This window comes from Accipiter gentilis, chromosome 5 (genome assembly GCF_929443795.1).
Source record: "Accipiter gentilis chromosome 5, bAccGen1.1, whole genome shotgun sequence".
In the NCBI taxonomy this organism is placed as follows: Eukaryota; Metazoa; Chordata; class Aves; order Accipitriformes; family Accipitridae; genus Astur; species Astur gentilis.
The window spans coordinates 4,636,928-4,659,181 of NC_064884.1; the positions used below are offsets into that span (position 1 = coordinate 4,636,928).

At 52.7% G+C, this 22,254-nt stretch overlaps 2 protein-coding genes, 1 long non-coding RNA gene and 5 other non-coding genes across 8 annotated transcripts in view; all 8 read right to left on the bottom strand.

Moving 5' to 3' along the window:
- Positions 1 to 11,354, bottom strand: part of LOC126038460 (uncharacterized) — a 30,315-nt gene extending 18,961 nt beyond the window's left edge. Inside the window, exons 1-3 of the long non-coding RNA XR_007506001.1 lie at positions 11,239 to 11,354; positions 10,729 to 10,855; positions 9,473 to 9,692 (exon numbers count right to left, since the gene is read on the bottom strand). This is a non-coding gene — a long non-coding RNA (uncharacterized LOC126038460). The remainder of the gene's footprint in view (positions 1 to 9,472; positions 9,693 to 10,728; positions 10,856 to 11,238) is intronic.
- Positions 606 to 690, bottom strand: LOC126039069 (small nucleolar RNA SNORD45). Its single transcript, XR_007506186.1, has one exon. It is a non-coding gene; the product is annotated as a small nucleolar RNA SNORD45 (small nucleolar RNA).
- LOC126039070 (small nucleolar RNA SNORD45) lies at positions 2,614 to 2,698 on the bottom strand. Its single transcript, XR_007506187.1, has one exon. It is a non-coding gene; the product is annotated as a small nucleolar RNA SNORD45 (small nucleolar RNA).
- LOC126039071 (small nucleolar RNA SNORD45) lies at positions 4,622 to 4,706 on the bottom strand. The gene has a single exon (XR_007506188.1). It is a non-coding gene; the product is annotated as a small nucleolar RNA SNORD45 (small nucleolar RNA).
- On the bottom strand, positions 6,630 to 6,714 carry LOC126039072 (small nucleolar RNA SNORD45). Its single transcript, XR_007506189.1, has one exon. It is a non-coding gene; the product is annotated as a small nucleolar RNA SNORD45 (small nucleolar RNA).
- LOC126039073 (small nucleolar RNA SNORD45) lies at positions 8,638 to 8,722 on the bottom strand. The gene has a single exon (XR_007506190.1). It is a non-coding gene; the product is annotated as a small nucleolar RNA SNORD45 (small nucleolar RNA).
- Positions 11,355 to 16,851: 5,497 nt separating the features above from the next.
- On the bottom strand, positions 16,852 to 18,179 carry LOC126038483 (cytosolic carboxypeptidase-like protein 5). The gene is made up of 2 exons (XM_049800245.1): positions 18,069 to 18,179; positions 16,852 to 17,804 (listed from the first exon to the last, which is right to left on the bottom strand). The coding sequence occupies exons 1-2, from the start codon at positions 18,155 to 18,157 to the stop codon at positions 16,952 to 16,954; spliced, it is 942 nt and encodes a 313-aa protein (XP_049656202.1). The 5' UTR covers positions 18,158 to 18,179; the 3' UTR covers positions 16,852 to 16,951.
- Positions 18,180 to 18,966: 787 nt separating this feature from the next.
- Positions 18,967 to 21,309, bottom strand: LOC126038386 (PHD finger protein 7-like). Its single transcript, XM_049800100.1, has 7 exons — positions 21,276 to 21,309; positions 20,839 to 20,930; positions 20,487 to 20,749; positions 20,249 to 20,392; positions 19,736 to 20,002; positions 19,385 to 19,498; positions 18,967 to 19,231 (listed from the first exon to the last, which is right to left on the bottom strand). Exons 1-7 carry the CDS (start codon positions 21,307 to 21,309, stop codon positions 19,057 to 19,059), a joined length of 1,089 nt encoding a protein of 362 aa, XP_049656057.1. The 3' UTR covers positions 18,967 to 19,056.
- Positions 21,310 to 22,254: the final 945 nt, after the last annotated feature.

A 22,254-nucleotide genomic window follows, 5' to 3' on the forward strand; every position in this document is an offset into this window, starting at 1 on the left:
TCCAGTGGAACCTAGCCACAAACTCTGAAACAACCTAATTCTGGGGTCACACTGATGCAAGGCATTTCTCCCTAAGAAATCCCGAAAACGGAAGTAACAAACCACGTCGTCATCTCTGCTACATCGGGTATCAGGCTCCTTCAGTTGAGCTCGAAGTGCGTTTCAGAAATAAACGGAACAAACCCCGACACAAAAGACAGAACCACAGCATGCTCCTTACAAAGAAAATCGGAGCACCTGACTCTTAACTGTGACCAAGGGAAGATGTGACACGACCTTTCAAACGTTCTGGATGCGGAGGTGGGACTAAACGCTGTTTGTGAATTAAGAACAGGCATGCTCGTTAAGACGGGCTCGTTAAGTTTACCACCAAACCTCTACACCAGCGTTTGCGGACACCGTTCAACTTTGGGTACGCAGAGCGGCATTCGGTTAACGTGACAGCATCTCCCAGTAACAGCCAGCGTTAACCTAACAATTCCACCTCACTCGTGCGTAAACGGAAGAAAACTCAAACCGCGCCCCCTTCTCCTTACGCGGGGTTAGAGTTTGTGACAGCAATTTGATGCCGTACTTGGGAAGAGCCCAAGGGAACTGGAGCTTCCTGGGTCTCAGAGTAATTCTAGAGCTAAAGAGGTGATAGACATCAACTCTAGATCAGATAATACATGCCAACACTCATCACGGACCCAAGACGGCAAGCTCCTCCTGTCCTACCCAAGGGTTTCAAAACCAACACGCTTCCTTCCTAAAGCGGGACGCTACCTTATTTACTTGTAACGCCATTCACACGTTCCTTGAGGTGGGGCGAGAGGTAGGTTACGCAGGCCATCAAGCCACTGTCTGGAAGCACCAGAGCCTTTCGGGTACTGTTTGTCACCACGGTTTGCGTGAGAAGGAAACTAAAACACAGAACAGACGGCGAGAAACTTAACCTACAGCCTCGCTGTCCCCATGGCATCGGGTGACACAGATGTCGGAAAGAAACTTTTCTAGGCAGTTATGTGGTGCTGGCTAATTTAAAGCACCTCCATATAAGAAAAACCAACCAACCAACCAAACACCCAAAACCCAAACCAAGAAACCAACAAAAAACTCACCTGTCCTGCATGCCGTTCACAACCAAATCCTCCACCCGAGCTCACACAGGAACAAAACAAACCCTTCTGCTTTCCCCACATCCAAAGCATCCGGTTTTCCCTGCAAGGCAGAACAGCAACCAATCCACTCTCTAGCCTAACCAAGCTCATTACTGCAGGTGCTTCTGCAGTGCTGATGTGAAGAGTCTGTACCTGTGCGAGCGACGATACGGGTCCTGCCACAAGTGCCAGGATTGCTGCAGCGCAGAGGGAGAACCTAGTAGCTCTTTCTCCTAGAGCGCAGGGGGGTAGGGAATGAAAGAAGGATTATTTTTTTAAAAAACAAAAACACATTCAAATCACCATTGAAAATATGGAACAACATGCTAAAACCCCAGGTTTTACAGTGAACAAAAAAAACCAACCCCTCACTACAAAGCGTCCACGTACTGTCTTGCCTTTTCCATCCCACGGATAAGTCCCTCAATAAGCGACAAGCGCACGTGACAACTCGAGCGATCCGTGCGTTTACCGCGCACAAAAGCAAACAATACCTTTTCGGCTGGTGTATATAGCCAGAGAGCCAAATAAACTCCAGTGGCGTAACTTGCAGAGAGCTACGCCATCTTAAACTTTACCTGTAGCGCCCTGCTGGAGAACTGCAGAGCTGCGGACTCTCAGAGACACTGGGGCACAACTCTTGGCCTGCCTGGAACGTTCAGGGCTCTCTCGGATACCTGGGCAGAAGCAGAAAGCATTTTGCTTTTCGAGCAAGGCTGATTACAGCTGCAAGTTTTCTTTTGCATGCTCACGCCTGGAAGCTGAACCAAAGAAGCTACACGCGCAGCTGAACGATTGCTCGGCGCAGCCGCACCGACAGAGCTCTCCTACCACACGCTTTGAGTCATTACTACACCAAAGTCAACATTTCCAGTGGAACCTAGCCACAAACTCTGAAACAACCTAATTCTGGGGTCACACTGATGCAAGGCATTTCTCCCTAAGAAATCCCGAAAACGGAAGTAACAAACCACGTCGTCATCTCTGCTACATCGGGTATCAGGCTCCTTCAGTTGAGCTCGAAGTGCGTTTCAGAAATAAACGGAACAAACCCCGACACAAAAGACAGAACCACAGCATGCTCCTTACAAAGAAAATCGGAGCACCTGACTCTTAACTGTGACCAAGGGAAGATGTGACACGACCTTTCAAACGTTCTGGATGCGGAGGTGGGACTAAACGCTGTTTGTGAATTAAGAACAGGCATGCTCGTTAAGACGGGCTCGTTAAGTTTACCACCAAACCTCTACACCAGCGTTTGCGGACACCGTTCAACTTTGGGTACGCAGAGCGGCATTCGGTTAACGTGACAGCATCTCCCAGTAACAGCCAGCGTTAACCTAACAATTCCACCTCACTCGTGCGTAAACGGAAGAAAACTCAAACCGCGCCCCCTTCTCCTTACGCGGGGTTAGAGTTTGTGACAGCAATTTGATGCCGTACTTGGGAAGAGCCCAAGGGAACTGGAGCTTCCTGGGTCTCAGAGTAATTCTAGAGCTAAAGAGGTGATAGACATCAACTCTAGATCAGATAATACATGCCAACACTCATCACGGACCCAAGACGGCAAGCTCCTCCTGTCCTACCCAAGGGTTTCAAAACCAACACGCTTCCTTCCTAAAGCGGGACGCTACCTTATTTACTTGTAACGCCATTCACACGTTCCTTGAGGTGGGGCGAGAGGTAGGTTACGCAGGCCATCAAGCCACTGTCTGGAAGCACCAGAGCCTTTCGGGTACTGTTTGTCACCACGGTTTGCGTGAGAAGGAAACTAAAACACAGAACAGACGGCGAGAAACTTAACCTACAGCCTCGCTGTCCCCATGGCATCGGGTGACACAGATGTCGGAAAGAAACTTTTCTAGGCAGTTATGTGGTGCTGGCTAATTTAAAGCACCTCCATATAAGAAAAACCAACCAACCAACCAAACACCCAAAACCCAAACCAAGAAACCAACAAAAAACTCACCTGTCCTGCATGCCGTTCACAACCAAATCCTCCACCCGAGCTCACACAGGAACAAAACAAACCCTTCTGCTTTCCCCACATCCAAAGCATCCGGTTTTCCCTGCAAGGCAGAACAGCAACCAATCCACTCTCTAGCCTAACCAAGCTCATTACTGCAGGTGCTTCTGCAGTGCTGATGTGAAGAGTCTGTACCTGTGCGAGCGACGATACGGGTCCTGCCACAAGTGCCAGGATTGCTGCAGCGCAGAGGGAGAACCTAGTAGCTCTTTCTCCTAGAGCGCAGGGGGGTAGGGAATGAAAGAAGGATTATTTTTTTAAAAAACAAAAACACATTCAAATCACCATTGAAAATATGGAACAACATGCTAAAACCCCAGGTTTTACAGTGAACAAAAAAAACCAACCCCTCACTACAAAGCGTCCACGTACTGTCTTGCCTTTTCCATCCCACGGATAAGTCCCTCAATAAGCGACAAGCGCACGTGACAACTCGAGCGATCCGTGCGTTTACCGCGCACAAAAGCAAACAATACCTTTTCGGCTGGTGTATATAGCCAGAGAGCCAAATAAACTCCAGTGGCGTAACTTGCAGAGAGCTACGCCATCTTAAACTTTACCTGTAGCGCCCTGCTGGAGAACTGCAGAGCTGCGGACTCTCAGAGACACTGGGGCACAACTCTTGGCCTGCCTGGAACGTTCAGGGCTCTCTCGGATACCTGGGCAGAAGCAGAAAGCATTTTGCTTTTCGAGCAAGGCTGACTACAGCTGCAAGTTTTCTTTTGCATGCTCACGCCTGGAAGCTGAACCAAAGAAGCTACACGCGCAGCTGAACGATTGCTCGGCGCAGCCGCACCGACAGAGCTCTCCTACCACACGCTTTGAGTCATTACTACACCAAAGTCAACATTTCCAGTGGAACCTAGCCACAAACTCTGAAACAACCTAATTCTGGGGTCACACTGATGCAAGGCATTTCTCCCTAAGAAATCCCGAAAACGGAAGTAACAAACCACGTCGTCATCTCTGCTACATCGGGTATCAGGCTCCTTCAGTTGAGCTCGAAGTGCGTTTCAGAAATAAACGGAACAAACCCCGACACAAAAGACAGAACCACAGCATGCTCCTTACAAAGAAAATCGGAGCACCTGACTCTTAACTGTGACCAAGGGAAGATGTGACACGACCTTTCAAACGTTCTGGATGCGGAGGTGGGACTAAACGCTGTTTGTGAATTAAGAACAGGCATGCTCGTTAAGACGGGCTCGTTAAGTTTACCACCAAACCTCTACACCAGCGTTTGCGGACACCGTTCAACTTTGGGTACGCAGAGCGGCATTCGGTTAACGTGACAGCATCTCCCAGTAACAGCCAGCGTTAACCTAACAATTCCACCTCACTCGTGCGTAAACGGAAGAAAACTCAAACCGCGCCCCCTTCTCCTTACGCGGGGTTAGAGTTTGTGACAGCAATTTGATGCCGTACTTGGGAAGAGCCCAAGGGAACTGGAGCTTCCTGGGTCTCAGAGTAATTCTAGAGCTAAAGAGGTGATAGACATCAACTCTAGATCAGATAATACATGCCAACACTCATCACGGACCCAAGACGGCAAGCTCCTCCTGTCCTACCCAAGGGTTTCAAAACCAACACGCTTCCTTCCTAAAGCGGGACGCTACCTTATTTACTTGTAACGCCATTCACACGTTCCTTGAGGTGGGGCGAGAGGTAGGTTACGCAGGCCATCAAGCCACTGTCTGGAAGCACCAGAGCCTTTCGGGTACTGTTTGTCACCACGGTTTGCGTGAGAAGGAAACTAAAACACAGAACAGACGGCGAGAAACTTAACCTACAGCCTCGCTGTCCCCATGGCATCGGGTGACACAGATGTCGGAAAGAAACTTTTCTAGGCAGTTATGTGGTGCTGGCTAATTTAAAGCACCTCCATATAAGAAAAACCAACCAACCAACCAAACACCCAAAACCCAAACCAAGAAACCAACAAAAAACTCACCTGTCCTGCATGCCGTTCACAACCAAATCCTCCACCCGAGCTCACACAGGAACAAAACAAACCCTTCTGCTTTCCCCACATCCAAAGCATCCGGTTTTCCCTGCAAGGCAGAACAGCAACCAATCCACTCTCTAGCCTAACCAAGCTCATTACTGCAGGTGCTTCTGCAGTGCTGATGTGAAGAGTCTGTACCTGTGCGAGCGACGATACGGGTCCTGCCACAAGTGCCAGGATTGCTGCAGCGCAGAGGGAGAACCTAGTAGCTCTTTCTCCTAGAGCGCAGGGGGGTAGGGAATGAAAGAAGGATTATTTTTTTAAAAAACAAAAACACATTCAAATCACCATTGAAAATATGGAACAACATGCTAAAACCCCAGGTTTTACAGTGAACAAAAAAAACCAACCCCTCACTACAAAGCGTCCACGTACTGTCTTGCCTTTTCCATCCCACGGATAAGTCCCTCAATAAGCGACAAGCGCACGTGACAACTCGAGCGATCCGTGCGTTTACCGCGCACAAAAGCAAACAATACCTTTTCGGCTGGTGTATATAGCCAGAGAGCCAAATAAACTCCAGTGGCGTAACTTGCAGAGAGCTACGCCATCTTAAACTTTACCTGTAGCGCCCTGCTGGAGAACTGCAGAGCTGCGGACTCTCAGAGACACTGGGGCACAACTCTTGGCCTGCCTGGAACGTTCAGGGCTCTCTCGGATACCTGGGCAGAAGCAGAAAGCATTTTGCTTTTCGAGCAAGGCTGACTACAGCTGCAAGTTTTCTTTTGCATGCTCACGCCTGGAAGCTGAACCAAAGAAGCTACACGCGCAGCTGAACGATTGCTCGGCGCAGCCGCACCGACAGAGCTCTCCTACCACACGCTTTGAGTCATTACTACACCAAAGTCAACATTTCCAGTGGAACCTAGCCACAAACTCTGAAACAACCTAATTCTGGGGTCACACTGATGCAAGGCATTTCTCCCTAAGAAATCCCGAAAACGGAAGTAACAAACCACGTCGTCATCTCTGCTACATCGGGTATCAGGCTCCTTCAGTTGAGCTCGAAGTGCGTTTCAGAAATAAACGGAACAAACCCCGACACAAAAGACAGAACCACAGCATGCTCCTTACAAAGAAAATCGGAGCACCTGACTCTTAACTGTGACCAAGGGAAGATGTGACACGACCTTTCAAACGTTCTGGATGCGGAGGTGGGACTAAACGCTGTTTGTGAATTAAGAACAGGCATGCTCGTTAAGACGGGCTCGTTAAGTTTACCACCAAACCTCTACACCAGCGTTTGCGGACACCGTTCAACTTTGGGTACGCAGAGCGGCATTCGGTTAACGTGACAGCATCTCCCAGTAACAGCCAGCGTTAACCTAACAATTCCACCTCACTCGTGCGTAAACGGAAGAAAACTCAAACCGCGCCCCCTTCTCCTTACGCGGGGTTAGAGTTTGTGACAGCAATTTGATGCCGTACTTGGGAAGAGCCCAAGGGAACTGGAGCTTCCTGGGTCTCAGAGTAATTCTAGAGCTAAAGAGGTGATAGACATCAACTCTAGATCAGATAATACATGCCAACACTCATCACGGACCCAAGACGGCAAGCTCCTCCTGTCCTACCCAAGGGTTTCAAAACCAACACGCTTCCTTCCTAAAGCGGGACGCTACCTTATTTACTTGTAACGCCATTCACACGTTCCTTGAGGTGGGGCGAGAGGTAGGTTACGCAGGCCATCAAGCCACTGTCTGGAAGCACCAGAGCCTTTCGGGTACTGTTTGTCACCACGGTTTGCGTGAGAAGGAAACTAAAACACAGAACAGACGGCGAGAAACTTAACCTACAGCCTCGCTGTCCCCATGGCATCGGGTGACACAGATGTCGGAAAGAAACTTTTCTAGGCAGTTATGTGGTGCTGGCTAATTTAAAGCACCTCCATATAAGAAAAACCAACCAACCAACCAAACACCCAAAACCCAAACCAAGAAACCAACAAAAAACTCACCTGTCCTGCATGCCGTTCACAACCAAATCCTCCACCCGAGCTCACACAGGAACAAAACAAACCCTTCTGCTTTCCCCACATCCAAAGCATCCGGTTTTCCCTGCAAGGCAGAACAGCAACCAATCCACTCTCTAGCCTAACCAAGCTCATTACTGCAGGTGCTTCTGCAGTGCTGATGTGAAGAGTCTGTACCTGTGCGAGCGACGATACGGGTCCTGCCACAAGTGCCAGGATTGCTGCAGCGCAGAGGGAGAACCTAGTAGCTCTTTCTCCTAGAGCGCAGGGGGGTAGGGAATGAAAGAAGGATTATTTTTTTAAAAAACAAAAACACATTCAAATCACCATTGAAAATATGGAACAACATGCTAAAACCCCAGGTTTTACAGTGAACAAAAAAAACCAACCCCTCACTACAAAGCGTCCACGTACTGTCTTGCCTTTTCCATCCCACGGATAAGTCCCTCAATAAGCGACAAGCGCACGTGACAACTCGAGCGATCCGTGCGTTTACCGCGCACAAAAGCAAACAATACCTTTTCGGCTGGTGTATATAGCCAGAGAGCCAAATAAACTCCAGTGGCGTAACTTGCAGAGAGCTACGCCATCTTAAACTTTACCTGTAGCGCCCTGCTGGAGAACTGCAGAGCTGCGGACTCTCAGAGACACTGGGGCACAACTCTTGGCCTGCCTGGAACGTTCAGGGCTCTCTCGGATACCTGGGCAGAAGCAGAAAGCATTTTGCTTTTCGAGCAAGGCTGACTACAGCTGCAAGTTTTCTTTTGCATGCTCACGCCTGGAAGCTGAACCAAAGAAGCTACACGCGCAGCTGAACGATTGCTCGGCGCAGCCGCACCGACAGAGCTCTCCTACCACACGCTTTGAGTCATTACTACACCAAAGTCAACATTTCCAGTGGAACCTAGCCACAAACTCTGAAACAACCTAATTCTGGGGTCACACTGATGCAAGGCATTTCTCCCTAAGAAATCCCGAAAACGGAAGTAACAAACCACGTCGTCATCTCTGCTACATCGGGTATCAGGCTCCTTCAGTTGAGCTCGAAGTGCGTTTCAGAAATAAACGGAACAAACCCCGACACAAAAGACAGAACCACAGCATGCTCCTTACAAAGAAAATCGGAGCACCTGACTCTTAACTGTGACCAAGGGAAGATGTGACACGACCTTTCAAACGTTCTGGATGCGGAGGTGGGACTAAACGCTGTTTGTGAATTAAGAACAGGCATGCTCGTTAAGACGGGCTCATTAAGTTTACCACCAAACCTCTACACCAGCGTCTGCGGACACCGTTCAACTTTGGGTACGCAGAGCGGCATTCGGTTAACGTGACAGCATCTCCCAGTAACAGCCAGCGTTAACCTAACAATTCCACCTCACTCGTGCGTAAACGGAAGAAAACTCAAACCACGCCCCCTTCTCCTTACGCGGGGTTAGAGTTTGTGACAGCAATTTGATGCCGTACTTGGGAAGAGCCCAAGGGAACTGGAGCTTCCTGGGTCTCAGAGTAATTCTAGAGCTAAAGAGGTGATAGACATCAACTCTAGATCAGATAATACATGCCAACACTCATCACGGACCCAAGACAGCAAGCTCCTCCTGTCCTACCCAAGGGTTTCAATGGAGACAGCTACAGCCAGAAGCACATCTGAGAGAAAGTCCTCCTTCTCAGAGGAAAAGCACGCATCAAATAAATAATTGGTGAACATACCGGTACAGTTCACACTAAATGGGAAAGAACCCAGCAGATTTGAGGAAGACAGCATAATAACTACTTACCACAATACTACTTTTGTATAGTACTAAAACATAAAGGCACCACACATAAGTAAAGAGTCTGTGTATTATGTAAACGTATTGTTCCTGTAATCATTACATCATTATTTAAGTACATTTTCGTATATAGTAATGTTTATTTCTGTGTGTGTAAATACCTATAAAACCCAAACCTTTACTCTTCCTCTGGCCATACACACTTTTCACCTCAACGTAAACCAAGAAGCATCATAGAATCCACAAGTAATTATCTACAAAATTCCAGTGAAACCTGTAGCTAAGTAATATTTAGGATGAGTGCTACAAAATTCATCAGGAATGCAGACACCACCACTAGTTAAAGAACATTAAAAGCACAACGTTCCCAAATCTGGTAACTCTTTTAGAACACGAATCCTAAAGTTTTGCCCCTTATGTTATTTATTTATTTTTTTTTAATCAGGTGGTGAAATATTTTTTGCCTTTGGTATCCAACAGCACCCGGTTCCTAAGTCAGCAGTCATCGAGCTCATCAACTAAAGGTGGTTGTTTCGACAGCTATCCTATTCCATTTACCAGCATGTGCTGAGGGTCGACAGGAAACGAGGATCCTGACCTGCGCTGGCACTTGCTCCATCACAACTGTGCTGATGTGATATGACGAATGCCAGAATTTCATGTGCCTTCAGTCCGTGCAGCCATTCCACGAGAGCCACTGCTGTCCGTCCCGAGGTAACACTGATTGTCCTCAAACACTCTGAGGGACTGCGCCCCTCAGCAGGGCATTGCTTTAGTCCTTAATCAGAGAAGCGCAGCATCAAAGCAGAGCAATGGAAATGCTGTAGTTAACTTTTAGAAAGTTTGCAGCACGTCAAATGCTTCCCAGCCCGCTAACAACCTCCGATGTATGAACCGCTCATGAATATGACCCGCGTTGTGTGCGTACATACAGGCGCGCGTGCATGTATACGCCTATGCTACTGCATTTCCTTCCTCCCCTCTATTATCTAATCTAGAAGCATCAAGTTGAAGGTCAAATGAAGCACTGGCAAGTAGGAAGGTACCAGTTTACCTCAGATCATCAGTTACTACCTTGGCACCCAAACTACCGTTCAAACCACCACGAGTCACAAAAACAAGTCTAACATTTAACAAAACTTACCGTCAAGTGCTAAAGCTGTCACAATGAGAAGCTGCACTAGGAAGGGAATTCTCAGATGCACGTACCTGCAGATGTCTCTAGATTTGTATCTCGTATTGCCATCTATGTTATCGTGAGGCAGTACTTCAACCCGTGGGTTTTCAGCACAGCAACAACAGTTACAAGCAAGAGTGCCTCCAGTTACTTGGGGATACTCTGACATAAGCCATTCCTGACGTTTTTCACCTCCTGGAACTGGAATCCAATTGTTGGCGGCTATGTCTGCTAACCTACGCCTCTAAAACCGATGCTGCCTGTCGCAGCGTTTATCAACCCCAGCAAGCACAGGGCAGCGCTGTGCCCGGATTCAGTACAGGCTCCTATCAAGGGAGCCGCGTGGAAATAGAGCTACAGCCTCCTTGCACGTAAATGAGCCACGCCAAGTTCGCTTCCCAGGCCTCGGCGATTCTAGCGCTAAACCGGCCACCTTCAGATGTGTGCTCACATGCCAACACCCACCCCAGGCCCAGGAGAACTAACAAAGCAGCTCCCGTTTGTACGTCACGGGGGACCGCAGGGCAAGTCAGAAGGGGCTGGGGAGCACGCACCCGACCCCAAACTCCCCACGCGGGTCGTGGCGGTTGCTACCCTTCGTAAAAGCACAGCGGTGCTGAGGCAGGTTGACGCTTACACAGTCACCTCTCCTCGTCCCAAACGAAGCTCTGCAGGCCACGCGTTTCTCCAAAAGAAACGTGCTCGGCGGGGGGGTGGGGGGGGGGGCATCGGGCTTTCTTCTCGCTTTCCCAGCGCGGCGTCACCTTCAAAAAGCACCAACAAAACGTCAGGTCAGGGGTGGCGGCGGCGGCTGGGGGGGGGGGGGGGGTGGGACCGTGCCCGGGGGCAATTCGGGCAGTTCCTCAGCACTAAGTGCCTCTCTGGACACAGAGCCTTCTCCGTCCACCCTCACCGCCTCGCTTCCCGGCCTGGCCGAACCCTCCCCAGGGATGGGATGTGAAGGAAACCTCTCGACCTCCCAGGCTGAGGCGAAGCGAGGCGAACCGAAGCTCCAGCTCGCCGCTGACCGCCCCCCCACCAGCGGGAGACCGAGAGCGATCCCGCTGAGGGGGCCCCCACGGACGCCTCCCCGGGGCCCCAGCCGCCAGGCCCGGCGCGACCCGGCCCGGGGCGGGCTCAGCCTCACCAGCGGCTCCACCGCACACGCTGGGACGAGGGACCGCGGCCGAAGCCCCCCCCCCCCCCCCCGGCCCCACGGCTGCAGACGCCGGCGGCCCCGGGCCGGGCCCTACCCGCACCATGCGGCAGCAGCTCCCGCCTCCGCCGCCGAGAGCGCCTCACCGCTGGGCGGGGCGAGGGGGGGGAGCCCCGGCAGGGCCCCGCTAGAGCTGCCCGTGCCGTTCGCCGGACCCGCGCTTGAGGACTGAGGCGGCGCCGCGGGGCGGGCAGTACCCGGCGCTCAGGCGGGACGTCCCGCGTCTCGGCGCGGCAGGACCCCTCCTGGAAGCGGAGTCTGGAGAAGGAGCTCCCGGAGGTCGGTCCCGGGGTGGGCCGCTGCTGCTCTTTCCTTCTGCTGCTCTTTCCTTCGGAAATAAACCTTTTTTCTCCCGGAGGGCGAGCGTGGGTCTGCCGGCGGGTGAATGAGATGGCGGTTTACGGCCGCGAGGCCGTTCGTTTGTGTGTGTGTGTGAGGGAAGCCAGGGCGATCCGCCGAGCAGCTGCAAACGAATTCACGAAGGGCTCAGGCGGGCAGGGGCCTCTGGGGGCCACCTAGTCCGTCCCGCTGGTCGCGCAGAGCCGGCTGCCCTGGCCCACGACCTTACGGGACGAGACAGACGGCTGTTTCTGTTGCGTTCTGTCTTTTAGTTTGCACACCTTGCGTCTCGCCCTCTTAGTGAGTGGGTGCCACCGAGGAGCGCCTGGCTGCCGCTGCTTCCATCCCATGAGGTGTTTGTGCACATAGATGAGGTCCGCCTGAGCCTTGTCTTCTCCAGGCTAAACAGCCGCGGCTCTCTCGGCCTTTCCTCAGACTCCAGGCCCTCCCTCATCGTCAAGGTGGCCCATCCCCGGACTCTCCTTGGTACATCCATGCCTCTCTCGTACTGGGGATCCCAGCACTGGACACAGCACTCCAGGTGCGGCCTCGCCAGCGCTGAGCGATTTCCCCAAGAAAGCTGGGGAAGGTGCCTTCTGCCAGCGCTGAAAATAGGGCCTGTCCAGGGTAAAAAACCACCTCACACAAATTCCTCCTTCTCAGGAAATGTGGTTAAGTATGTATACTGATGGAAAGCAATAATAGGTTTAAATGTACTGGATTTGGAATGAGAGTGATGCTGTAAGTCATTCTTGAGGAAAAGCTACATGCTTTCACTTGAATTATCCTAACAGAACATTTACTTGCTTAAGGAGCGTAGTAGTGAAAGAGGCCACCTCTCTGAAGCTGATTACTGCTGGGTAGTATCTAAATCCTTAAACCCAACACATGTGCAGACAGCAGCAACGCAGGCCTTGATATTGCTGAGCTGGAAGGGCTGTTCAGCTGCTGGGTGCTGTAGCGTAGCGAGAACCGCAGTACAGCCATAACATCCTTCAGACACTGCGCAACTTACCTGAAATACTATTTAAATGGTGTGACAAGCAAAGGGAATAAAAGCAACCATGCCTCTCTGCTTATACGTCGTTTTTGAATCACAAGGCAGTGATGACTGCCAGAAATAACATTTTGATAATCGAACATTACAGTGAAAAACCATTATGTTGTGAGGTTCTCATTTCTGCCCTTTACTGTGTTTGGGCGTTTGGGATAACAGCCAAGTTTAGAACAGCATTGTTAGAACTGAAAATAAGGCAGTTTCCTACAGGTTCTTTTGCATGGGATCAGTTAAAATGAAAACATGTTTAAAATTGAACAATCATAGTTCTTTTTTCCCCACTGATAAAACCATGTACCTGTATTTCTCAAAAGCTGTACTTAATGTTCGTCCATAAAGAAGTCTTGCTTAAGGCACAAGAAAACAAGTCTTTTCTTCATAAATGTTACAGGTTTCCGTAAGGCACAGAGATAAACATGCTGAATGGCAATTCCTGTCTTTGCTAGGTTCAGGTGAATAAGCTGGTTAAGTCACTGAACAGAAGCCCTATGAAAACGAAAACTAGTTTTTGTTCATACTGACTCATGAAGGCATGTAAAATATAGATAATGTGCAAGTAGTAATCAAGCCACCGTTTGAGAAAACTAATACCAGCCTGTGTTTTAATTGATAAGAATGTATGTTTTTGAAAGGTCCAGAAGCCAGTATGTATTCCCTTTCAATTTTTTTTTAAAAGAGGCAAGTTTCTAAAGGCCACAAAACCATACTGTTGGCGTATTTACTTTAGCAAGTGGTGACCTAGAGACCGTGTGCTGCAACATGGTATTCCTGAGGAAGCAGAATAGCTTTTTTAAATTTCCCTGGGATTTACTGATTTGATATCCACCCAAACCCTGGTGATAAAACAGTGGGAGCAAATCTGTATCGTTAGCAAACAACGCAGAAACACCAAAAATCCAATTCCGTGTTACATGCTGAATGCCTTCACAGAACTGACTTCCCCCCCCAAAAAAAAAAAAAAAAAGAAAAAAAGTTAAAAAATCAGAAATTTGGTCACTTTTTTGATCATACAAATTTTACAGGGAAGGTTTTTACCTCTTTTCCCGCCAAAAGCCAATGATATGAGTGAAAGAGAGAGAGCGGGGAAAGACAAGGACCAATCGCTTTGGAATTCAGGAATGTTTAGAAAACGCCAACTTTGTTAGTCAGAAGGAATGGATGGGGAGTACAGAACTAGTGCTTAATTGTGCACAAAATAAAAAGATTTTGAAGGAAAAGGTTTTTTTCCACGGCCGCCTAATTGTGTTGAGAAATGCACTAAAACCCTCTTCCACAAGAACACAGAACACTGCAGCAGTTCCAGATGTGCCTGATGCATTTCTTTAAGCCTTATATTTGCCAATGTGTTCACGAGCTAAGATCATCCTTTGAATCTGAGCAGTTCCCTCATAAATCTAAAAAAAAAGAACTGCAATAATGTCAGCTGATCATTTTTTAAACTACTTTAAGAGATCTCTCTATGCTTGTAAACCTTCATAGCACTAATCCAGTGTGGATTAGGATGTGCAGAAAGACAGAGAAAACTGAAAAAAATTGAGTGTGACTTGGTGAACTACAGTGGGCTAAATGCCATAAACCACATACAAGATACTGAGAGACAGTCTTGTTCTCTCAGCTGCTCTCATCAAAATTCAGTAAGGTTCTCATGAAATTAACAGACATAGTGGGTGCAGAAGGATGGGGAAAATGTCTTACCTGGGGAAGAAAATACGTAATTTAGGTTTTACAAAATAGGTTTTGAAACTGTGGGTGCAGGGGAGGAGGTGACCTGTGCTGAAAGTATTGTATTTTCTTTGACTAGCCTTTCAAGGCCATAGCAAATGTTTGCTTTCATCCATTTATTCCCACTGCTTCTTCTTAAATAGTACTCTCTTCAACACAGGATTTCTTTTTTTCTTTCTTCCTTCCTTTTCTTTTTTTAAACCACGTATTCTTGCATTTTCCTCCAGAAACATTCTGCATCATCCCTCTATTCTGCTTGGCTTGCTGGCAGCAAAGTTGGAGTTACACAACAAAAGACGTATATGGGTCTAACGCAGAAAGAAGGCCATATACTCCACAGGTACTGTGCAATGTGATTCAAGGGCAACGTAGTTTAGGGATTTAAGTGTTTCAGCTCCCAGTTCTGCCAAAACTTGCTTTGGCAAATTGCTCCGATGCATGCAAATTCACTTTCTCTGTCGTCCTAAAATGGGGGTAATCTTCCCAAGAACCTTACAAAGCTTTTCAAAAATAAAGATGCTATAACATGTGGTCACTCTGGTGTTTTGGTTCAGAGGAAATGGTTCATTCTCAGAGTGAATTCTCTGAGTGCTGCTGCTTACCCCATGTCTAAATTACTTGCTGATGAAGAGAGCCGTAAAACTCAAGTGTAAAGACATCAAAACCCAGAGCATTCTTAAGTAACCACGAGAAAGGTTTTGGTTTACAAGTCAATGGGAGTAGTGTCAAGCATCATTGACAATTAAAGAAGGGAAGTTTTCCGAATCTGAGAAACTAAGTTAGATTTTCTATCATAGTAGCCTAGATCTGTAGCCAGGCAGAAACCCAGAGCAAAGCATGAACGTGTAAGAATGTTACCAGTAAACACAGGAGCAGAATTGTGTCATACTGAGAAATATCGAAGATAGGGAAGAAAAGAACAGGTAGAAAACAAAGTTTCTGTACGTTGAACAAATGGCCGAAAGCATATACCGTCTGGAATTGGGCAGTAATATAGGGAAGCGTAACCAAGAGACATTGGATGAAATAATTGTAAAGACAAAAGCCTTTCCTGTGTTCTTTTGGGGATGAAGGGGAGCAGAAAAAACGCCCAAAATCTAATAATAAATGTGATTAATTTGAACAATTAAAAAAAAATGAAAAGTCTACCTACCCATGCATACATGATGGATCAGTGTAATGGAAAATCTAAATAACTGGGATCCTGTAAAATCAGTCAACTTTCACGGCAACCCCAATGCAGCGCTACAGGCTTGGGGAAGAGTGGCTGGAAAGCTGCCCGGCAGAGAAAGACCTGGGGGTGCTGGTTGACAGCCGGCTGAATACAAGCCAGCAGTGTGCCCAGGTGGCCAAGGCAGCCAACGGCATCCTGGCCTGTATCAGAAATAGTGTGGCCAGCAGGAGCAGGGAGGTGGTTGTCCCCTGTACTGGGCACTGGTGAGGCCGCACCTCGAGTCCTGTGTGCAGTTTTGGGCCCCTCACTACAAAAAAGACATTGAGGTGCTGGAGCATGTCCAGAGAAGGGCAACCAAGTTGGTGAGGGGCCTGGAGCATGAGTCCTCTGAGGAGCAGCTGAGGGAACTGGGGCTGTTTAGTCTGGAGGAGGCTGAGGGGAGACCTTATTGCTCTCTACAATTACCTGAAAGGGGGTTGCAGTGAGGGGGGTGTTGGTCTCTTCTGTCAGGTGGCTGGAGATAGGACAAGAGGAAATGGCCTCAAGTTGAGGCAAGGGAGATTTAGGTTTGATATTAGGAAAAAAATTTATACTGAGAGGGTTGTCAAACATTGGAATGGGCTGCCCATGGAAGTGGTTGAGTCACCACCCCTGGAGATATTGAAAAAGCGAGTAGACAGGGTACTTCAGCACATGGTTTAGGGGGCATGGTTAATGGTTGGACTCGATGATCTTAAAGGTCTTTTCCAACCTAAATGATTCTATGTTTCTAAGTTGGGAGGGGACAGAGCCAGGGCCCCTGACCCAAACTGGCCAAAGGGTATTCCATACCACGTGGCGTCATGCCCAATATATAAACTGGGGGGAGTTGGCCTGGGGGGATCGCTGCTCAGGAACTATCTGAGCACCAGTCATCAGCTGGTGAGCAATTGAATTGTGCATCAATTGCTTCGTATATTCCAAACCTTTTATTAGTATTGTCATGTTATTACTGTTGTTCTTATCTTTATTAGTTTCTACCTTTCTGTTCTACTACACTGTTATTACCTCAACCCACAACCTTTACCTTTTCCCCCCGATTCTCTGCCCCATCGCACTGGGTGTGGGGGGAGTGAGTGAGTGGCTGCGTGGTGCTCAGTTACCGGCTGGGGGTAAACCACAACAACAAAACACAACTTGCAAAAAGCATTGCAAGTCCTTGTGCAGCTACAGATACAGGTCCCATTACAGACAGCGTTAGAGACACAGAGAGTGGTACAATCACAAGACCCTTTCTGTGTTGGATGAGATGAGCAGCCAACTTTATTGTGCTGGGGGATAGGGGACAGCACTCGGGGCTGGCGCATGCCTGGTCAGCAGCGTCTTCCAGGCCGGCTGTAAGGTTTTTGCGCCCGCCGCTCTAACCGTGAGCGGTATCGGATCCGGTCTGGCCCAGGGTGGCTGGAGCAGCTGCTTCTCGCAGGCACTGGGGAGCCCTGGAACAGGCCCAGTGCCATCCGCCTGTCAGTGCTGGGGCCGCTGCTTGGCAGTGCTGGGGACCTGCAGGATGGTCCCAGTGCCAGCTGGCTGGCAGTGCCCAAGGCACTGCTTTGAGCCCTCGGGGCTGGCACGGGGCCTGTCCTGCGGTGATTTCCAGGCCGGCTGTAAGGTTTTTGCGCCCGCCGCTCTAACCGTGAGCGGTATCGGATCCGGTCGGGCCCAGGGTGGCTGGAGCAGCTGCTTCTCGCAGGCACTGGGGAGCCCTGCAACAGGCCCAGTGCCATCTGCCTGTCGCTGCTGGGGCCGCTGCTTTGCAGTGCTGGGGACCTGCAGGATGGTCCCAATGCCAGCTGGCTGGCAGTGCCCAAGGCACTGCTTTCAGCACTCGGGGCTGGCACGGGGCTGGTCCTGCGGTGATTTCCAGGCCAGCTGTAAGGTTTTTGCGCCCGCCGCTCCAACCGTGAGCGGTATTGGATCCTGTCCGGCCCAGGGTGGCTGGAGCAGCTGCTTCTCGCAGGCACTGGGGAGCCCTGCAACAGGCCCAGTGCCATCTGCCTGTCGCTGCTGGGGCCGCTGCTTTGCAGTGGTGGGGACCTGCAGGACGGTCCCAGTGCCATCTCCCTGTCAGTGCTGGGGCCGCTGCTTTGCAGTGGTGGGGAACTGCTGGATGGTCCCAATGCCATTTGACTGTCAGTGCTGGGGCCTCTGCTTTCCAGTGCTGGGGACCTGCTGGATGGTCCCAGTGCCATCTCCCTGTCAGTGCTGGGGCCTCTGCTTTCCAGTGCTGGGGACCTACAGGATGGTCCCAGTCCCATCTGCCTGTCAGTGCTGGGGCCGCTGCTTTGCAGTGCTGGGGAACTGCTGGATGGTCCCAGTGCCATCTCCCTGTCAGTGCTGGGGCCGCTGCTGTGCAGTGGTGGGGACCTGCAGGATGGTCCCAGTGCCATCTCCCTGTCAGTGCTGGGGCCTCTGCTTTCCAGTGCTGGGGACCTGCAGGATGGTCCCAGTCCCATCTGCCTGTCACTGCTGGGGCCGCTGCTTTGCAGTGCTGGGGAACTGCTGGATGGTCCCAGTGCCATCTCCCTGTCAGTGCTGGGGCCGCTGCTTTCCAGTGCTGGGGACCTGCAGGATGGTCCCAGTGCCATCTCCCTGTCAGTGCTGGGGCCGCTGCTGTGCAGTGGTGGGGACCTGCAGGATGGTCCCAGTGCCATCTCCCTGTCAGTGCTGGGGCCGCTGCTTTGCAGTGGTGGGGAACTGCTGGATGGTCCCAGTGCCATCTCCCTGTCAGTGCTGGGGCCTCTGCTTTGCAGTGGTGGGGACCTGCAGGATGGTCCCAGTCCCATCTCCCTGTCAGTGCTGGGGCCGCTGCTTTGCAGTGGTGGGGACCTGCAGGATGGTCCCAGTGCCATCTCCCTGTCAGTGCTGGGGCCGCTGCTTTGCAGTGGTGGGGACCTGCAGGATGGTCCCAGTGCCATCTCCCTGTCAGTGCTGGGGCCGCTGCTTTGCAGTGCTGGGGAACTGCTGGATGGTCCCAATGCCAGCTGGCTGGCAGTGCCCAAGGCACTGCTTTCAGCACTCGGGGCTGGCACGTGGCTGGTCCTGTGGTGATTTCCAGGCCGGCTGTAAGCTTTTTGTGCCTGCTGATGTAACCGTGAGCGGTGTCGGATCCGGTCTGGCCCAGGGTGGCTGGAGCAACCGCTACTTCCAGGCACGGGGGAGCTGCAGGATGGCCGCAGTGGCGCCTGTTGGATGGTGCTGGGCCTGCTGCTGCTCTCGTAGCCCAGGGAGCTGTGGGACAGCCCCGATGCCGCCTGGCTGGTGGCGCTGGGGCTGGCGAGCTCTGAGTTGTCACGGGAGGCTGTGAGGGGGAGGCAGGAAAGTCAGCAGCACGGCCACCCGGCCGTGGGGAAGGAGAGGCCATGGTGGTGCCCACAGCCTTCCTGGAGCCAAAGCCCACCCGAAGCCCCTGCTCCCAGGCCTAGCTGGGACACTGGCCATAGCAGCACAGGGGCCCCCGGGTGCTTTGCCTCTTACCAGTGCCCAGGCCAGCACAGCAGTCGCACTCCCAGGTGATCGCGCTGTTGCTCGAGTAGAGGCAGCGTCGGTGGGTGCCTTTGGCAGCACAGGAGCTGCACAGGAGCACTTGCCAGGGCCTGGGGAAGCAATGGGGTTGCTGGTTGTGAGGACAAAGTGACGCAAGCAAGGAATTGCCCGGCAGAGCCCTTGTTCGTCGTCCTTCCCCCCCCGAGCCCGTGTGGAGACAGAGATCCCGTGCAGAGCCCTAGCTGGCTGCTTTGGCAACCTACCCCTCTTCCTCTGCCTGCTCCCTGCCCCCCGGACAAAGGCACTTGCTGGCGTTGCAGCGTCTGTGCCTCTGGTAGACCGGTCCCAATGCCTGGCCGCTCTCCCATGACGGTTGTCTGCTGGAGAAGGAAGGGAAAGGTGTTGAGCCCCTGCTGGCCCCCGCATCGGGCAGGTCCAGGCTGTCCCTGCTCTTCGGCCCCCCCCCCCCCCCGCAGCCCCCCCAGTTTCCAGCTCCTCCGTGAAGCTGAGGACAAGAGCCAGGGGACAGCAGGACAGGCCTGCGGGGGCCGTCCCTGGCCTGGCACTGCGCGCTCGTGCCTGATGCCTTGCGAGTTGGGAAGAGGAAGAACGACCTCTTGGAGATTCGAATCCCCATGGCGAGCATCTCCATCACAAACCGATCTTGGTTTCGGCAATGCAAGCAGCAGAAGCAGACGCCAGCGTGGATCGCCTGCTTCTGGATGCAGCTCCGGTGGAACCAGGCCTGTTGGCATGCTGGGCACGCCATGGTGTGGTAGGACTTCTTGTCCTCCACGGGGCCCAGGCAGACGATGCAGGTGCTGTTCTGCCCTGGCTTAGCCTTCAGGGCCTGCTCTGGGCGGTGCTCCCAGCAGAAGGACCTGGGGGCAAGATGGAAGGGAGGGGCGAGGTGAGGTGAGAAGTGCCCGGTCCTTCCCCCGCCATGGAGAGGAGGGCAGAGGAGCTGTGAAGGAGCCCCAGAGCCTGTCTGGGCTCTGGCCCCGGCCCTGGCTGCGGCAGGCTGCCGGGAAGCGTCCCCGTGGGTTCCTCCCTTGGGTGTCCACTGCTGACGGGACTTGAGGGCTTGAGGACAAGGAGGCTCCTGCGTGGGGGCTGGCAGCCCTTACCTGTACAGCCCGAAGAACTGGGTGACGCATTCGCCCCGTGAGGCGCAGGGGAGATGGAAGCTGCGGTCACACCCCTTCTCCCCGCAGGTGATGGCGGCGCCCATCTCGCCGCAAACGAAGCATCGCTGGAAAGAGCACAGCAGCCTCGCTCAGGGGCAAGCTCAGGGCCTGCATGGCCGACCCCTCGGCTCCAGGCAGGGCGCAGGCTGTGGGCACTGCTGGCTCCCAGCCCGCAGACCTGCCTGGTGCACGAGGCTTGTGCCTGTGCCAGAGCCTCTGTGGAGCTGCTGGGAGCAGGCGTTTGTCCCAGAGCTGGTGGAGGGGCTTGGATTTCTTTCTGGGGGTCCAGGAGGAGCTCCCTCCCGCAAGCGCCTCCTGGCGCAAAGCTCCCTGCTCCTGCCAGGTCCTCACCTTCTGGCTTGCCGCCTGGATTGCCCGTCTGGTGTCCTCAGCGAGAAAGGCGTTCCCACTCTCTCGTGGAAAAAGCTCGCTGGCGAGAAACTGCGGAGCAGAGAAGGCCGGGAGCTCGTTATTAGGTCAGCAAGGAAGGGACCATCGCCGGCAGAAAGCTGGAGGGAGAGAGAACTCACCAGGCAGTATGTGTGGGCACAGAGCCCTTTCGTCGCTCTTTTGCAGCCACAGATAGCCGGATCAGCCTCTGCCCGGCGGCACAGCATGCATGCTGGAGGGGAGAGAACAAATGCTGCTGGGAGCGGGCACCTCTGCGGGGCTGGGGAAGTGTCCCTGCGGGATTGCCCCCACGGCCCTGCTCTGTCCCTGCCGAGCTGGCTGAAGGGCAGGGCTGGGGCCTCTGGAGAAGAAGGGGGCACGGCAGGCACAGGTGCCCCAGCAGGTGCCCACAGCCCAGCCTGGGCTCCGCTTGCCCAGGAGCGCAGGAGGGACCCTGCCCCAGGGCGGTTGGGGAGCTCCTGCCTTCCCCTCGCCCTGCTCTTGGCCGCCGGCAGACTGCCCCGACGACCCCTCTGTCAGCCCCGGGGAGCTGCGGGGAGGGATACGTTGCTCTCACCTTGCCCCCTCGAGTCGGGTTCCTGCCGCTTCATGGCGAACCCGGTGCACAGCGACGGTGAGCGCTTGGAGAGCCTCCGCCTCAGCAGCTCTGGCTGGGGTTTCTCCTCCGGACGCTCCTCTGCCAAGCCTGAGGGAGCAGCGGGACACAGCGAGCTTGCCACACAGGCCCCAGAGGCCCGAGGTGCGAGGCTCCCCTCCTGCCTCACCAGCCCCGGGCAAGCCCCTTCCTCCCCTGCCCTCTCCTCACCTCGCCAGGTCGCACTGATGCACGGCCGGAGCCCAGCAGCCTGGCATCCGCGCCTCGGCGACGGGTCACAGTGGCCGCTGTGACGTCACCACCGCCCGTCTGCGCGTGCCCCCAGCGTGGGCAGGGGTGCCCTCGGCTACCTGCCGCCCCCGTGACACGGCCACCGCCTCACAGGGGGGGCTCTGACACGCCGAGGCCGGGGCCGAGCCCTTGGCACACGAGTTGGGGGGGGGCGGGGCGGCTGCTCTTGCACCCGTCCGGGGCTGCAGTGCTGGCACCGGCGGCACCGACTCCGGCTTTGCGCGTGCCATCTTAGAATGCCGTGCTGACGGCGTGGCCTCTGTGAAACCTGTGCTTGTGCTTGCCTGCCTTTGCTCTTCTCCGTCAGCGGCTTACGGGAGTGGAGTGCTGCAGAGGTGGCGTGACGAAAAATGGAGGGCCAGGAGAGACGACGCTTCGGTGCCGAGTGGTGGACTTGGAAGGGCGACCTTGGGGGGTCGGACGATGCAGAAGAAGGGGCTAACTCAAGGACATTTAACCTTGGGGGAAAAATAATCTGTGATGCGAGTTGTACGTTGTAGGAAGTAATGTAGCAGGAATGACCTGAACTGCAGAGGAGCGAACTTCGCAAGGAACAAGACAAGTGCATCGGCGACCCGAACCAAGCCGGTGTTGGTGCCCAACGATCGAACATACTGCTTCTCCTGTCCCGACCACTCATCTTGATGGA

What these genes read in the sequence shown, in the direction of transcription:
- LOC126038386 (XM_049800100.1), bottom strand. Translation starts at nt 21,309, where the DNA reads ATGAAGCGGCAGGAACCCGACTCGAGGGGGCAAG. An exon ending in GTGCCCACACATACTGCCTG is followed by an intron (nt 20,750 to 20,838) that starts GTGAGTTCTCTC and finishes TCTGCTCCGCAG; the next exon opens with TTTCTCGCCAGCGAGCTTTT. An exon ending in CAGTTCTTCGGGCTGTACAG is followed by an intron (nt 20,003 to 20,248) that starts GTAAGGGCTGCC and finishes TCTTGCCCCCAG; the next exon opens with GTCCTTCTGCTGGGAGCACC.
- LOC126038483 (XM_049800245.1), bottom strand. Translation starts at nt 18,157, where the DNA reads ATGGCACTGGGACCATCCAGCAGTTCCCCAGCACTGCAAAGCAGCGGC. An exon ending in GGACTGGGACCATCCTGCAG is followed by an intron (nt 17,805 to 18,068) that starts GTCCCCAGCACT and finishes ACCATCCAGCAG; the next exon opens with GTCCCCAGCACTGGAAAGCA.